The sequence below is a fragment of the Aquarana catesbeiana genome, linkage group LG02 (genome assembly GCF_042186555.1).
Source record: "Aquarana catesbeiana isolate 2022-GZ linkage group LG02, ASM4218655v1, whole genome shotgun sequence".
NCBI classification, from domain to species: Eukaryota; Metazoa; Chordata; class Amphibia; order Anura; family Ranidae; genus Aquarana; species Aquarana catesbeiana.
Genome location: NC_133325.1, coordinates 411,077,129 through 411,095,505, shown reverse-complemented (window position 1 = coordinate 411,095,505; position 18,377 = coordinate 411,077,129). Strand labels below are relative to the sequence as shown.

The 18,377-nt window shown below is 41.8% G+C and overlaps 1 protein-coding gene across 11 annotated transcripts in view; it reads right to left on the bottom strand.

Moving 5' to 3' along the window:
• ADGRB2 (adhesion G protein-coupled receptor B2) overlaps positions 1-18,377 on the bottom strand; it is a 744,603-nt gene that overhangs the window by 264,111 nt on the left and 462,115 nt on the right. For all 11 annotated transcript variants that reach the window (XM_073615398.1, XM_073615399.1, XM_073615401.1 and 8 more), the window contains one exon: positions 5,419-5,505. In XM_073615398.1, coding sequence (XP_073471499.1) covers positions 5,419-5,505 — 87 coding nt within the window. The remainder of the gene's footprint in view (positions 1-5,418; positions 5,506-18,377) is intronic.

The following is an 18,377-nucleotide window of genomic DNA, read 5'->3' as shown; positions in this document are numbered from 1 at the left end:
GGGACATGTGGCTATATTGCAGTGAGGGACATGTGGCTATATTACGGTGCGGGACATGTGGCTATATTACGGTGGGGGACATGTGGCTATATTACAGTGCGGGACATGTGGCTATATTACGGTGGGGGACATGTGGCTATATTACGGTGGGGGACATGTGGCTATATTACGGTGGGGGACATGTGGCTATATTACGGTGGGGGACATGTGGCTATATTACGGTGGGGGACATGTGGCTATATTACGGTGGGGGACATGTGGCTATATTACGGTGGGGGACATGTGGTTATATTACAGTGGGGGACATGTGGTTATATTACAGTGGGGGACATGTGGCTATATTACAGTGGGGGACATGATGTGGATATATTACAGTGGGGGGAGATGACGTGGATATTACAGTGGGGGGAGATGACGTGGATATTACAGCAGTGGGGGAGATGACGTGGATATTACAGCAGTGGGGGAGATTGTGGATAACTGGATTACAGTGGGGACTATATGGTGGTGGAATTTTCACAGGTTTTGCAAATTCAATTAATTGCATTTTGCACATTTATCCAAATTGACTTTTAGATTCATATATTTTTCTAATTATTTTTCATATTTTTGGTGTTCTTGTCAATTCATGTGTTTACGTCGTTCACTATTGTAATATTACGTTTAGCGCAATCCTATTTTTTCTATATTTTTTTCCTTGTATTGGGGTTTTGCAGAAGGATTGCTGCTTCCACTGAGTCTTAGGCGATTTTCGGCCGCACAGGATCGCTTCTAGGTCTCAGCGCAGTTTCTTTCCTTTTTTCCAGGTGAGCTCCCCTGCCTTCCCTGACTGGCGAATCGGGCAAACGACTGCCCACTGTTTCGTCCTCCCCTGGAACGTCCTCCAGGCTACCGAAGCGCTTCCACATCCTGCCTCTACTTTCGGGAAGGAATCAGTCCACACACACAGTGTGGTCATGGCGAGCGGAGGAAGGGAGGAGCTTGAACGCCCCACGTCATTGAAATCCCCTGTATGGGAGCATTTTGGCTTCCCTGTCAAATATGATGATGAAGGAAAGAGGTTAGTGGATAAAACCGTGACGGCGTGTAGGCACTGTGGCACAAGAAAGCCATATGACACTGGAAACACATCAAGCATGGCTACGCATTTGAAGCGACATCACCCCGGTGTTTCACTGAAAGAAGTGAAACAGAAAACGAAAACTACTCAACAACCGCTTATCACCGCAGCATTTACGCAGCCACTTGGTGCACAATCAGACCGGGCTAAAGCCATCACAAAAGCCATCGGTGTGTTTATAGGTGCAGACATGAGGCCATATTCGGTTGTCCAAAACGAGGGCTTTAAACACATGCTGAAAGTGCTTGAGCCACGTTACAACATCCCGTCGCGCACCCACTTCAGCGAAAAGATTGTGCCAGATCTTTATGAGCAGGAGAAGAAAAAAGTTGTGGATGAACTATCCCGAGCATCCTCTGTTGCGCTCACGACAGACGGGTGGACATCCAGGGGAGCACAGAGCTATGTGACGATAACCGCTCACTTCATCACAGCAGACTGGGAGATGAGAAGTCCGGTGCTGCAGACACGTCCCCTCTACGAGAGTCACACAAGCACTCATCTTGCGCAGATACTGACTCAAGCAGTGGAGGAATGGAAGTTGAAGAGGCCCAGTACCAATATCCCAGTCACAACTGATAATGCCAAAAATCAAATAAATGCAGTGAATGAGGCAGGACTGGGCCCACATATAGGGTGCTTTGCACATGTAGTGAATTTGGCATCACAGAAGGGAATCTCAATCAATAGGATGGACCGCCTCCTTGGGAGGATCAGGAAGGTGGTTTCCTACTTCCACCGAAGCACAACAGCTGCTCATGTGCTTAAGACAAAGCAAGAAATGCTAAAGCTGCCTACTCATAAGCTCATACATGATGTCCCAACAAGGTGGAACTCTACTTATGATATGATGGAGCGTTATCTGGAGCAGCAGGCAGCTATATACTCTGCATTGACCGACAAGACCCTGAAGAAAAATGTCAAAGACATCATTACCCTGTCTGATGATGATGTGAGAGTGGCAGAGGAGGTCCTCAAGGTGCTTAAACCCCTCAAAACTGTTACTTCTCTGCTGAGCACTGAAAGTTCACCATCTGTGTCAATGATCCTGCCGCTTAAAACAAGGATTCTACAATCCATGGCTCCAAGTGTGGAAGACAACATCATCACTCGAGATGTCAAGACTGCCATTAGAGAGGACCTGCAGCACAGATACACTTCACCCCCTACTCTACAGGACTACCTTCACAGATCTACTGCCCTGGATCCGAGGTTCAAGTCCCTGTCTCACATGGACCCTGCCCTACGCCAGAGGACATACAGTGACCTCACCACTGAGATTGTGAGCAGTCTGGGCACTGAAGACTGTGATGAGGTAAAGAAAAAGAATATTATTTAAAAATATCATAAATTTAAATCTAAATACATTTTTTATTTTCGTAATAATGGCTTTTTTTAAATGTTATTATTTTCATGTTTCATAGACATGAAAAATGTGGCAATAATATTGTCACATTTTTCATGTCTATGAAACATGAAAATAAATAATAGGTTTAATTAATCAACAATTTTTTTTTTCTGCAGGGTCAAGCTGCAGAACCAACAGGAGCAAACTTGGACTCATCATCTCCTCCACAAAAGAAGTCAGCGATGGCAGAGCTTTTTGGAGAGACCTTTGCCACTTCCAGCAAAGACAAGAAGACTCCTGCTGACATCATCAAAGAGGAGGTGGCATCCTACCTGGCAGCAAGCGGCATTACAGTGGATGGTGATCCGCTGACATGGTGGAAAAGCAATGAGTGTAGATACCCTCATATTGCCACGATGGCAAGATGCTATCTCGCTGTGCCAGGCTCTTCAGTTCCTTCCGAGAGAGTGTTCTCAACAGCAGGGGACATAGTGACTGCAACGAGGTCCACACTCTCCCCAGACAATGTAGACACCCTTGTCTTTTTGAAAAAGAATTTGCAATTATAAGCTCAGGAATGCTTTGCTTTCTTTCCTTTATTCTTCTTTGATGGTGTGGACATACTAGGCTTTCACAATCCATGTTTCAAGGAAGATGATGTGCCTTCTTATGTTGCACTTTAAGTTATTTTTGGCTCGTTGCCCATCGGTCCATGTTTGAAGGAAGGAGATATGCCATTTTTATGTTGCACTTTAAGTTGTTTTTGGCTCATAGCCCATCGGTCCATGTTTGAAGGAAGGAGATATGCCTTTTTTTATGTTGCACCTTAAGTTTTTCATTATGTTACAAAGAAGAAATTATGCCTTGTGCACTTTAACTTGATTTTATATATTTTCAAGTAATGTAAAAGTGTTAATAAACAAAAAGACAAAACTTATGTTTATTTGTCTTGTCTTTTTTTTTTTTTTTTTTTGTTGATCCGAAAATGATCCGATCCGTGACTCTGATCCGAGGAACGATCCGAACCGTGAGTTTTTTGATCCGTTGCACCCCTAGTAACGGTAAGTGGATATCTTTGGCCTCCTCTCCCAACCTGTTGTTATGCCCCATATCCCACACGGCCAATTATATCGCGGTTAGACCCTCCTTTGACGGTTCTTTCTTTATCCATCAGGACTTGTCTCCTCTGACCAGATACCAGTTTTCTGCTGTGCTTTCTTCATGCCTTAAGCGCCTTAACCTCTCAGGTTTGAAATTTTCATCACACTCCTTTAGAATTGGGGCTGCCACCATGGCTAACCTATTGGGTTTCCCCCCTGAAGGTCAAAAGAGGGTTGGCAGATGGGTTAGTAGTAGGTATAAGCTTTATGTTCGCCCTGAATTGTTAATTGTCTGATTTTATTTTTCAGATCCTCCTAAATACATTATTTGGATAGTAGGCCACTCCTATGTCTATTGGGCTGAAAGGCTGGCTGCATCCAGGAGCTATTCCAGCAATTTAGGTCTGGACTTTAACAAATTTAAAGTTTTGTGGTCTGGTATTCGGGGTATGAGATGGCGTAATCTTAGAGACCATTTACTACATTTATCTTCTATTTGGCCCTCTCCTGTAGTTTTAGTTATTCATTTGGGAGCAAACAATATTGGCATAATTAGGACGTGGGAATTGCTTTGCGAAATGAAGAACGATTTTTGTGCCATCAAGCTGCTGTTTCCATGCACTATTTTGGCCTTTTCTGAAATGGTCCCTAGGCTCCTTTGGTCCCCCTGGGGGAAATTCTTTTATGTGGATAAAATCAGGAGATGTTTAAATAGGACCATACACAATTTCCTTGCATCATCCGGGGGTTTTGTCTTTCCGCCACTTAGAGTTAGAGGGCTTTATTTCAGGTTTATTTAGAGAGGATTTTGTTCACTTATCAGACATTGGTATTGATATTTTCAATATGGGTCTGCAGAGTTTGATTGAGAATGCCATGGTGTTGGGGGGACCTCAGCCAGCAGCTGCTCTCCTGGCCTCGGTCGGTGGGCAATAGTCGTCCAGCATTGTCTGGATGGACACCGTATAAATTTTTGAGTTGTGGTTATATAGCCAAGGTGGCTTCATATTTATTTGTATTTTCATTTAAACATTAACAGGTTACCCTTGAACAACACCATGGCCAAAATGTATTTACCAAAATAATAAATGGTTTAAAGAAAGAATGGTTGTTGTCTCTTTGTTTAATGACTCCTTTGTGCTAGCCCATGAAGGGTCCATGCAATATGCAGGACCCACATGGGAGAGCCAAAGGGGAATGCATGTTTCCCTGTTTCTGTGTTTCAGGATGACCATTGGTTAACAGCAGCCTCCGCAGGGTAGCAACAAGCAGCTGATTGGTGTAATTTGGCAGGCCCCTAAGCCCGAGAATTTCAGAGGAGATAAAAGAGGGCTGTCCGTCCGTTACCATCAGACCGTGTGGAGCAGGACCGGGACTCCCACCCCCCCTCCCCTTTTTCTTTATGCAATAGTCATGGGTTGTTCAGTGGGGGAATAGTCGTCCAGCATTGTCTGGATGGACACAGTATACATTTTTGAGTTATATAGCCAAGGTGGCTTCATATTTATTTGTATTTTCATTTAAACATTAACAGGTTACCCTTGAACAACACCATGGCCAAAATGTATTTACCAAAATAATAAATGGTTTAAAGAAAGAATGGTTGTTGTCTCTTTGTTTAATGACTCCTTTGTGCTAGCCCATGCGATTATACTACTTTTACGCATGTTTCAAAAATGATACATTTTTTCTCATAAATACATTTTAATGTAGGAGTTGGGGGTTGACTTTCTACAGCAGCATCACAAATTGCTCTGTGCTATAGATGTACAAGCTCTTTCATATAACCAATGTCAAAGGTTTTTTCAAGGTCAGATTTGACAAATACACATTGGTAGTCTATAGCTCACCTGTCTGTGCCATGTACACAGCTGGCTCATCAGCTGATCGTGGCCTCTGGGTTTTGACTTTCTGATTTTCCTCCTGTTCATCTTCTCCTGCAGGACAAAGGTAAAATCGGTCAATGGTCGGAATGACATACATTCTATACATATAGTATAAGCACATTTATATATTTATATATACTGTGTTTACTATATATATATATATATATATATATATATATATATATATATATATATATATATATATATATATATATATATATATATATACACATGCAAATTGCCACCTATATTTTATTAAATAATCTTAAAGTTTACAACAGATGCTACTTACTTGACCATTTTCTTTCAAGCCATTTGTGTATGGGTGAATGACCTACAAATACCTTGCAGAAGTATGACAATATTAAATGTATAGTTAGAAAAAGAATAGATATAGTGATAGTTGTACAATCCAGTGAGAGTGCCAAACGAACTTCCAAGAGCACAAGGTAATTTAATAATAAATTGATTCATAGCAGAATAAATCCAATGTGTTTCAGGGACTAAACACACTTCAAATGCTGCATTCAGTTGCCTTTCTGAAACTCTTCCAATTCAGTTGCCTCTCTGAAACATAACATGTAGTAAATCACAGTCCAGAGTTATTTGGTATTCTTGAGACCCCAAAACACATTGGATTTATTCTGCTACCTTATGAATCAATTTTATCAATAAATTGTCTTGAACACTTGGACATTTGACACTCTTATTGGATTGTAGGTATGTGGATTCTCAGTTCTGGGTCCTTTCACTGTTCTTAGGGTGGCCCCCATCGTAAAAAGTGCTGCAGTGCCTAGTTCCATTTCAGTGACCCTTAGAAAATCTGAATCCAGTGCCCTGTCTAAATAATGATAATCATGACAACTTTGAATAATAACAGAATTCCTTCTGACCCATCAATCATTTATTTGTTTTTGTTTTTTTGTCGGATTAGTATGGATTACTTCATCACACCATCATTTTTTTTTTTTTACTTTTGCATAGAGAAGCAGAGTTTTGGAACCCTTGTCAGGTTTTTTTTGCTGTTGGTGTCCCCACTGTGTAGATTTACCCTCTTTATTTGTTCTGGTATCCATGATCACAGTAACTGAAAGTGAAGGAAACTCCAAATCTTTGAGTTGTGAACAGAAAGAGAAGCAAAGTCTTCTAATGGGTTAATGTTTTTCGGTCTTACAAATTTTTTCTTCTAACTTTATGATGTTTCCAGGGGACAGGAAGTGAGGGAAAATGTGCCCCATGGGACAAAATAGAAAACATACAGTGCATGGAAAACAGTCTGAGATAAAAGAAAAAAAAGTTTTGCATTGGATATACCTTAATGCCATAACAAAAGTGCAATAAGGCATTGTATCCCATCGTAAAAAAAAAAAAAAAAAAAAAAAGAACTTGCAGGCAATATGCCCTAATTAGCATCCAAGACTATAGTACTTTCAGTATAGACAGTACTGGTGCTTCCCGAGGATGTCCTTTTCAGACGAAATGCACAGAGGCAGGGTTTCTGCACAAATTTTATATTGGTGAAGTGCAGGCTCAGAAGCATCTTGTTTACTAGACATGTGCATTCATTTTCGTCTGAATGCATTTTCGTCCGAATTTCGGCTATTTTCGTTATCGTTTTAACAAACGATAAAGAACGTGCAGAATCCGAAAACCGAAAGATCCGACATAAACAAATGCTTCATTTTCGTTTTCGTTGCGTCAACAGTTCGATATAGATAGGAGATTCGACATGACACTGACAATAGCAATCTGTGTCTATCAAACCTGTGGTCAAATGTGCCTAACCTTAGCTCTATTAGTCCAAGATTATTCGACATAGAGAGAAAAGATTCGACATTATAGGGACAATAGCAAAAAAGTTTGAATGTGCCTAACCTAACTCTATTAGTCCAAGATTATTCGACATAGAGAGAAAAGATTCAACATTATAGAGACAACAGCTAAAAAGGTCGAATGTGCCTAACCTAACTCTATTAGTCCAAAAGTATTCGACATAGAGAGAAAAGATTCGACAAGAAGATTCGACAAAGCAGTCGCCGCAAGCTGACATTTATGGTCAAATGCTCCGCCCATAGGCTATAGAAGAATTCTAATGTTGGTTGACTAGTAATAATAATTAATAAATATAATTATTACTAGTGTCATACAATATTAGAATTCTACTATAGCTTGTAGGCGGAACATTCAACCGGAAATGTACGATTGCGGCGTCGCACAGTTTAGCTGCTCCGTCGAATTTTCTTAGAACATTCAACAGACACCATAAGCCTTCAATGACAGATTCGACCTTAATTATTTCGGATTTTCGGACGAATGCATTTTTTAACGAAACAAAATAAATAAAAACAAATTTCGGGAGTAACTAAATATATGTATTTTTCGGACGAAAATGAAATACCGAAACAAAATATTTCAGTGTACAGTACCTGACCACGAGATTGTGTTTCCAGCGGCGGCGGCAAGACAGCGGCGGCAAGACAGCGGCGACAAGACAGCTGCGACAAGACTGCGGCAGCAGACCGGGCCCCTCGCTGGCAAAAGAGCTGGAAGAAGATAGCGGCGGGGCCCGGGAAAAGAGGCAGAACACCGGGAGAAGAGGCCGAACACCGGGAGAAGTCGGAAGGAGACCCCCCGAAGTCGGAAGAAGACCTCGGAGCTGCCTAATAAATTACTCTTAAAACCTGTGTACTGTTTTTTTTTTTATTGACACTTTTCCCTAGGTGAATGGGTAGGGGTACCATGTACCCCATACTCATTCACACAGGGTGGGGGCTGGGATCTGGGGGCCCCCTTATTAAAGGGGGCTCCCAGATTCCGATAAGCCCCCTGCCCGCAGACCCCCGACAACCAACGGCCAGGGTTGTCGGGAAGAGGCCCTTGTCCTCATCAACATGGGGACAAGGTGCTTTGGGGTGGGGGGGCCCGCAGGGCGCCCCCTCCCCCAAGGCACCCACCACCCCCATGTTGAGGGCATGCAGCCTGGTACGGCTCAGGAGGGGGGGCACTCGCTCGTCCCCACCCCCTTTCCTGACCGGCCGGGCTGCGTGCTCGGATAAGGGTCTGGTATGGATTTTGGGGGGACCCCCATGCCGATTTTTTGGCGTAGGGGGCTCCCCTTACAATCCATACCAGACCTAAGGGCCTGGTATGCCCCTGGGGGGGGAACCCACGCCGTTTTTTTCATTTAAAATTTGGTGCGGTGTTCCCCCACAGGATTCATACCAGACAGCTGTCAGCACTGCCTGTCATTCATCCCAAAAGGAAAACAAAGTTTTCCTTTCCCGATGAGCGAGCCATCTCGGCGCTGGCTCCTGCGACGGGGCTCGCAGGTGTCAAATCTTGCCGAGAAATGCAGCGAGATTGACACAATATCGCGGTCACCTACTGTACACATGTCAATTGTTTACCACTGGAAATATTGAGGGCAAAATTTGTGAGTGGCTATACATATTTTTTTATCCTGATTTTATCTCAATATACAGTAAGTGTTGCTCAAAGATTCCACCTTGCGGTCTTTCTAGTAACTCCCCTGAGCTGCATCCCCAAAGTCTATTCAAGTGCTGGGGGGTCCCCTTGTGGCTGGATTGGAGGAGTGGTGGAGCCTTAAATTGCATAAAGTGCACTTGGACCCATTTTATATAAAAGAGTTATTGTTTTGGTGAGTGCATACAGTGTATATGTGTGGAACGGTGGAGCACAGCACTGACTATTAAAGGTGGGGTAAAGAGGCACACTTGTTTATATGTGGAGAGTACAGACTTTTTTTTTTTGATTACAGTGTGGAACAATGGAATTAAAAAAAATGATGTTTTTGAGCAAAGAACATTTTACTTATAGGTGGAGTAGTAGAGCACATCACTTTGTACTTATTAATTTGTGGTATATTGTTACATACATATAGTTGCATAGGTACACAGTTAGACTGCTTTAAAAAAGACATAAGTCCATTCAGTTAATCCCACAAGTTGTGGAGGTTTTTTTTTAGTAAGTTGTTGGCACAATTATATCTTTTTATATTATTTTATTACCAATATTTATTGTTAGGAACACTGTCGCAAACCTACTTTGCAGGTAAAGTTAGTGCTGTTTGTTCTTACATTTCACAGTACTGGTGAAAATGTCTGCTGCCTCTTTTTAGACGCTAAAGTGGCAATATGGTGTGGTAGCTGTCAACACTACAACTTTTTAAACACAACTTAATACATTTAGACACAATGACAAATACCATTAAAGCTACCTTGCCCACTTCAATTTCAGATTTCCATGAAAATAAATGTAACAAATAAGAATGACTTTTTAAAACAAAATAATTGTGGAAAATGAATTTCAAATATGGAATATACATTTCCAGTCACTTCTTAAGATCAAGGCATTTTTACAAGAACAGTAAATATTTCCATCTGCATGAACAATTTTGTCCCGCCTGGGTAAGGAATAATTAGATTTTGTACAGTTAATATGAAAACCATCATTAATACACATAAATACTACAACAATATACCTTGGTATAAATTCTGTAATACAACATTGAAGACATTACTCTGCATGACGAAATACATGCTTTCTGAACTTTCTTCCCCAGTGAATATGATGGTTGAGTGATTAAACATGCCTGCTGTAGCTTCTTCTAGAATGACATCTCCAAATACGACTGTTTATAAATCTATGACATTTCCATCTGTACCGTGGTCAGTCACATTTTCATCACAAGACACAGTAGGCGCAGGCAAGTATGCATAGATCATTTCATGTAAAGCATCATTTCATGTAACACTAGAAAAATGGCTTAGCTAAAAATGTAAAGAAGAAATAAAAAAAAAGTTATATACACAGAAATGATGGAACAATTGGTCTCGCCACATCCTAGTTTTGAAGTTTTAGGCTGCATTCACACCTCAGCGTTTTCAGCACATAAAACGCCTGTAAAATGCCCGAAAAAATGCCTGAAAAACGCATAACAAGCAAAATCCCATTCATTTCAATGGCACCTGTTCACATCTGAGCATTTTGTCACCTGAAGCAAAAGGCCCGAAAAATGCCCTAAACTCAAAAAAGAACACAAGCTTCTTTGGGGCAGATTACAGGCAGTTTTCTACCTTTTACATTGGTGACCTAAACAAAATCTCAGCAAAAATGCAGTAAAAACGCTGTAAAAAACATGGCAAAATTGTGGTAAAATCGCGGTAAAAACAGAATGACCACTGCATGGTGTTGGAGAAGACTCTTGAAAGTCCCTTGGATGGCAAGAAGATCAAATCAGTCAATCTTGAAGGAAATCAACCCTGAATATTCACTGGAAGGACAGATCCTGAAGCTGAAACTCAAATACTTTGGCCATCTAATGCAAAGAAAGGACTCATTGGAAAAGACCCTGATGCTGGGAAACATGGAAGGAAAAAGGAGAAGAGGACAACAGGAAACAAGATGGATAGATAGCATCATAAAAACAATGAACATGAAGTTAAGCAAGCTCTGGGAGGCAGTGGAGGACAGAAAAGCCTGGCGTGCTATGGTCCATGAGGTCACCAAGAGTCGGACACGACTAAAGGACTGAACAACAACAATTCAGAGCAGAAATGTCAGAGTGAGTGTCAGGAAGTAGACTTTTCTGTTTTCTGACTAAGCTACTAGCCCACTACAGACACTCGTAAAACTTTCATATTGCAAAGGTTATTGCAAAAGAGAGAACTAAAGGCTTTGTTCATTAACAGTTTTAGGGCATTTATGATGGGGTTTGAGCTTGTGTTGATGGCATCAGTTTGACATCAGTTTGAGACTGTTCTGAGATCAATCAGAATTAATTGACATGTGCATTAAATCTGCAGTTGGCCTTCTTCTAAGCTGCGGTTGACCTGCTTCTAGTGGGTTTTGCATCGCTATAGGGGGCGAATACAAGTGAATTACAGCACACACATCTGTCCTTGAGAGTAAATCTACAGCGCATTCTTAAAATAACTTAATAGACCAAACTTAAAAGAGAAGATTCTTTTTCGTTATAGTTCTCTTTAATTGGCTTCTTGACAGGTTCTCATTTAGGAATTCTGGATAAGAAAACAGCTTTACGTAGGAATATATCTCTGTAGACAGTATTCCTACTATTTAAGATCTCTTATGTTCTCACTGTTTCCAAAGACAGTTTTAAAAAAGAAAGTTTTTTTTATACAGTATATAATTAAAACTATGTTTAGTGGACCTTTGCAGATAGACAGTAGATCTCTAAATATGACAAGCCAGAAGTACCGTACTAGCACAGCAAAGGTTAAATTAATTATCTGGACTATAAATGACTTCCCTGTGACTAATATCTAAAAGTGTATGGTACATCATTGTGGCTCTCACTTCTTCATAACTGTGTAGCTGTGCAGATCTGATCTTGGTGATTTGTTTTCAGTTTCTGCAGTCTCTAATTGTCAGTCTGTCTCACGTAACTCCCAGGACACAAGAGAACAAGGTTACATAATGGGAGAATTAATAAAAAGTGCCTGAGATAAACTTTGATTCAACTGGAATGCAGCCAATCAACTTTTATATTTTCATTTTCTAAAATGTGTGGAAAAAAATAAAGATAGAAGCTGATTGGTTGCTATGGGCAATGGCACCAGTTGAGAAAGAACTCAACTGACACAGTTTATTAATTCTCTCCAATGTGTCTGTTCTTTTCAATGGATGTAATATGAAATATAAATAGGCACAGAGTACTGGAACTTCAACTATATTAACAAGAATGTAACTTTTATAACCTAATTGACAGGGGAATTTATATTGGATTGATTTTTAGGTATGGCATTTTCCAGTTTAAAGTTTGCCAACAACTTTTTTGCAATGTACCATAAATATTTATAAGCCCCACCCTCAACATGAGAGCTGTAATTCAAGGCTTAACCTACAGCACCACCCGCTGATATCATCTAATATTGTAGCTACAGTCAGGTATATGAACTTTTACCTTTTTCAACATCAATGGTACAGTGCTAATAGGAGTGACTGAAGCCACATCAACATTGGAAATCCGGAACCCATTTCATGCATGTGGAAGGGGGTTATCAGTAGGTGTAGAAGGCTTGTCAAGAATTCTCATGTCACGGCAATGTAGCACAGGCTCTTTTCCCAAGCCCATCTAGTAGACAAAGATGTAGACTTTTTGTTGTGGCTTCACAGTGAGCGTTATTGTCTCTTCAACTTCAGTGACCTCATTCCAATTCTCTTTCTGAATAACCTATTATATGAGGGATGACAAAGTGTTTGGGTGTGTGTGTGTGGGGGGGTGACAAAGCATTTGTAAAGAGATGCAAAAGCAGACAGGGGGTTATCATATGAAGATACTAGCTGCCTACAGGGCTGACTCATCCAGCAGGAACCCCTGGGCACTGCCCAGGGGCCCCAGGTTCACATGGGGCCCCATCAGGGCCAGCTCTGACCTTGGGGAATGCTGCTGACAGTACTGAGGTCAGGTAGCCTGGTAACCAATACTGTACTGGACACCAGTACTAACACTCTAGTTTAGTTAGCAGCGGGGCTGAATGAGAGGGCACTGGCCCAGCAGCATCTTCTGCTTTCCATCCCCGATCTGTCATTGTCACCGGCTATGCTCATTGTCAGCGGGAGGCTTCGCTTTCCCCCATTGCCAGCTCTGTCTCCACCCACCTCACAGCTGGGAGTCTTTGGCTGGGAGCGGGTGCACTGAACAGTGCACTGTGTTGTCTGGGGCTGTGTCTGTCCTGTTACTCATAGTAAACAGCGCAGGGTTCTGATGAAGCCCATGATTTTTATCCCCTCCTTATGATCCAGCCAATCCCTGCTGTGCTTGCGCCTACAGCCCGACCCATACTCCACCCCCTGATGAGGACACACAGACACACATGGTACTATGCTGGAAGTATGGTGGAAGGTGTACAGCAAACAGAAAATTGGAGGACACACACACAGTAGAGGCGGCAAACTTGGTGAGTCCACTGTCCAAACCCCCCCCCCCCCGTCCACCTTGACAGTTGCATATGTCCCTCCCTCTGCTCTCTGATTGAAAAAAAATAGTGCTCCTCTGAAAAGCAATCTACGCACGGATTGCTTTTTAAAGGCATTTTACAGGCGGTGAGGGGCAATATGTCGCCACCATAAGTTCTGCATTGCACACAATTGTGCGGAGGTTGCAGTGTGGACCCTTTTATTTGAATGGGTTGTGCCCACCAAATGCAACTGGGGATAGAATCCTTGCCACAGTCACAAAGCAAAGCATTTTGTCTGCAGCATGTACCTGTACATTGTCACCTGTCTTCCGTTTTTTTGGGGGCGTGCACACATGCCCAAGCTAATCAGCAGGTTTTCGCCAATGATTTTGGCTAAAAATTGCTGATTGGCTGTGTCCAATCACAATACAGAGTTCTGTATTTACACACAGGGCTCTGTACACAGAACAGCGATCTGGCTGTTTCTTGGGGAAAAAATGCAGTCAGATCTGTAAGTAAAAGCAACACACATTACACTCATCAGGCACACAGTTAACCCTTTAATTGTCCCCTGATGTTAATCCCTTTCCAGTCACTATCATAGTACAGTGACAGTGTACAGTATTATATCTGATCGCTGTATTAGTGTCATTAGCGATGTCAGTGTACCTCACTAGTGAGGGTCTGTTAGCACCAGATTGTCCACCATACTATCACTACCACTATCAGTTGTTGATTACCGCCATAAATTTTTTTTTTTACCAAAGACATGTTGCTTTGATAAATGCATTTTGGCCTAAATTTATGAAGACATTAGATTTTATTTTTATTTGATATGTTTTATAACTGTAATAAATATTAGGTGGTTATATGGATTCCCTCTATTTATTCCATATATGTATTAACTTATCTAGTTAGCTAGTCTATTAAAGCTCTGATAATGTTACTGGTGATAGTACAATGATATGAGGTTAGCTATGAAAATAAACACACTGCTTAGTAAAACAACGTCTTATTTATTTCCCAAGAAAATAGGAAATGCCAGCATAAAAACACTAAAGGAAAATATTACAGAGCATATGAAATACAAAAACATCAATGATACATTACGTAAGGTCGTCCTCTAGATATTGTCTGGTCAGCTGGGCTCAAAATGGCAAAAGAGAGATTTTTCATTTCGGTCAGCACTTTTAAACTACATTCATACACCGCCAAGACACAACCCCATTGCCAGCCCACCTAGGTTTCAAAATCAAAATAGTTAAGAAGCAGTCCTTCTTAATATATTATTTTTCTGTCTGTCCTGCTATAGTCCTCTAGGGGCAACATTCATCCATGTATCATCGCTATGTGACCTGGGTCATCTTCAGTGACCACTGGCCCTTTTATTTTATGTATCCCAACTCATCAATCATCCTGGCAGCGGTTGCTCTCTTTGAGGCTTGTTAATCAAGCATTTCAATCTTTATTACACCAGTTGGTCTAGAGCCAAGCTTTTTGTTCCCATACTCCCCCTGCCAGGGAGCAATACTCTTATTTCTGATATGTTACAAAGCTTTGATGGTCAACCGGTTACATTCCAGTCGGCCCCCAAGAGAATGAGGCTTGGTGTATCCAGATTTCATATTCAAACACATCTTGTATTATGAAATAAAACATGTTGCCTTCCAACAATAACAGAAAGTAGAAAAAATTGATTGTCTTTCGTTCTTTTATTAAAAAGTCAGAAAACAGTAGTGATAAAATGCCACCAAAAGAAAGCTCTATTTGTGGGGAAAAAATGATATAAATATAATTTGTGTACAGTGTTGTATGACTGAGGAATTGCCAGTTAAACTAGCGCTGTGCTAAATAGCAGCAAATGCCCTGGCCATGACGGAGGTCAAGTGGCTAAAAGGGGAGCAGTAAAACCACAACGCAACTGCGTGGCTGTAATGCCCCCAACCACACATATGAAAGACTCCTGAAAAAATAAAAAAAGAGGGTTGAAGAAAGGATAGGAAGCACTGGCCTATAAAAGTGCTTTATATTGCAGGTACAAGGAGATGTAGGAACTAAGAGAGGAGAGAACAAAATTATATGTTTCTTATTATTTTAAAATTAATTCTATTGAAAATACTAAGAAACGTCTTCAAATCTATCAACTGTTTATCATTTACAGAATAGGTGCGTAAATTGGGACAGGTTTGTAGGGGCCCCAGTGCATGACTTTGCCCAGGGGCCCATGATGCTATTAACCACTTACCCACTGGGCACTTAATCCCCCTTCCTAACCAGACCAATTTTCAGCTTTCGGTGCTCTCACATTTTGAATGACAGTTACTCAGTCATGCAACACTGTACCTATATGAAATTTTTGGCCTTTTTTCACATAAATAGAGCTTTCTTTTGGTGATATTTAATCACCACTGGGTTTTTTATTTTTTGTGCTATAAAAGAAAAATTCTGTAAAAAAAATGCATTTTTCTTTGTTTCTGTTATAAAATTTTGCAAATTAGCAATTTTTCTTCATATATTTTGGCCAAAATTTATACTGATACATATCTTTGGTAAAAATAACCCAAATTGGTGTATATTTTTTGGTCTTTGTGAAAGTTATAGAGTCCACAAGCTATGGTGCCAATCTCTGAAAATTGATCACACCTGAAGTACTGACGGCCTATCTCATTTCTTGAGACCCTAACAAGCCATGAAAGTACAAATACCCCACAAATTACCCCTTTTTGGAAAGTAGACATTCCAAGGTATTTAGTTAGAGGCATGGTGAGTTTTTTAAAGTAGTAATTTTTTCCCACAATTCTTTACAAAATCAAGATTTTTTTCACAAAATTGTTTAATTAACAGGTTATTTCTCACATACAGCATATGCATAGCACAAATTGCACCCCAAAACGTATTCTACTATTCCTCCTGAGTATGGTGATACCACATGTGTGAGACTTTTACACAGTGTGGCCACATACAGGGCCGGTGCACCCACTAGGCGAATTAGGCAGCCGCCTAGGGCGCACTGCAGCCTAGGGGCGCATCTGACCCTTGCCTCCCCCCCCAAGCTCCCGGCAGAGCCGCTGATAGGGGACCCAGACAGCAAAGAGTTTGGTGCGGCAGGCGTGCGGGTGGTAACCCTGCAGTGCGGCGTGCAGCTTCTCCCCTCTCCCTCCCATCGGCTTTCACATTCACACATGCTGGAGGGAGAGGGACTTCTGTGTAACAGGGCAGGCAGCCAATAGCTCTGCTCTTCTGAGTGGGAGGGCGTGACTGCTAAGTTGCTCCGCCTCCCACTACCTCCTTAGCCAATCAAATTGCCCAGCCCGCCACATTTGACTAGAAGATGCCAGTGGCCAGAGCAGGGCGGGATGGAGAGGATCCGACATACCTGAGTATGATGAAGAAAGTATGAGATCAAACATGAGATCACAATGCATTGCTGGCTGCAGAAATGGATCAGTGTGTTCTCTTTCTTCCGTCCTGTGTGTAGAATATGCAGTGATCACACTGATGGAGGGATTCCCCTCCATCTTCTCACACTGCTTCTTATCTGTGTTTTTATTTACACTGAACACAGGACAGGAGAATGCTGATTAGACTTCTGCAAGATGCTGCAACTTCAGCTCTTTCTATAGCTATATAGTCCATCTAGGTTTTGTTTGACCTTTTATTTGTTATCTTTGAAGGCATTATCTGGTCAGGCTGGGAGCTTCTCAGACCTGTTAACCATTTACTGTCCTCCTGTGCTTGAGAAATGACTTTTGTTTTTTTGGCACATTGTTATATCTTGCAAACTCCTGTTTACACAGTGCAGTGATCAATGTTTTTCCACACTGGTCACTGCTAGCCTAGGACACACTTGTACTATGTCTGCAGTCTCTGATCATATCCTGTACTAATGTCTGCAGTCTCTGATCATCTCCTGTACTATGTCTGCAGTCTCTGATCATCTCCTATACCATGTCTGCAGTCTCTGATCATCTCCTGTACTATGTCCGCAGTCTCTGATCATCTCCTGTACTATGTCTGCAGTCTCTGATCATCTCCTGTACCATGTCCGCAGTCTCTGACCATCTCCTGTACCATGTCCGCAGTCTCTGATCATCTCCTGTACCATGTCCGCAGTCTCTGACCATCTCCTGTACCATGTCCGCAGTCTCTGATCATCTCCTGTACTATGACCGCAGTCTCTGATCATCTCCTGTACTATGTCTGCAGTCTCTCACCATCTCCTGTACCATCTCTGCAGTCTCTGATCATCTCCTGTGCTATGTCTGCAGTCTCTGATCATCTCCTGTACTATGTCTGCAGTCTCTGATCATCTCCTGTACTATGTCTGCAGTCTCTGATCATCTCCTGTACTATGTCTGCAGTCTCTGACCATCTCCTATACCATGTCCCCAGTCTCTGATCATCTCCTGTAGTATGTCTGCAGTCTCTGATCATCTCCTGTAGTATGTCTGCAGTCTCTGATCATCTCCTGTAGTATGTCTGCAGTCTCTGATCATCTCCTGTAGTATGTCTGCAGTCTCTGATCATCTCCTGTAGTATGTCTGCAGTCTCTGATCATCTCCTGTAGTATGTCTGCAGTCTCTTATCATCTCCTGCAGTATGTCTGCAGTCTCTGATCATCTCCTGTAGTATGTCTGCAGTCTCTGATCATCTCCTGTAGTATGTCTGCAGTCTCTGATCATCTCCTGTAGTATGTCTGCAGTCTCTGATCATCTCCTGTAGTATGTCTGCAGTCTCTGATCATCTCCTGTAGTATGTCTGCAGTCTCTGATCATCTCCTGTAGTATGTCTGCAGTCTCTGACCATCTCCTGTACTATGTCTGCAGTCTCTGACCATCTCCTGTAGTATTTCTGCAATAAAGGAGGGCTACAGGCATGGTAGGTGGTGAGGGAAGAGGGCTGTGGGTGCAGTGGGTGGTAAAGCAAGGGAGGCTGCAGGCACAGTAGATGATGAGGAAAGGGGTCCCAGGTGCAATGGGT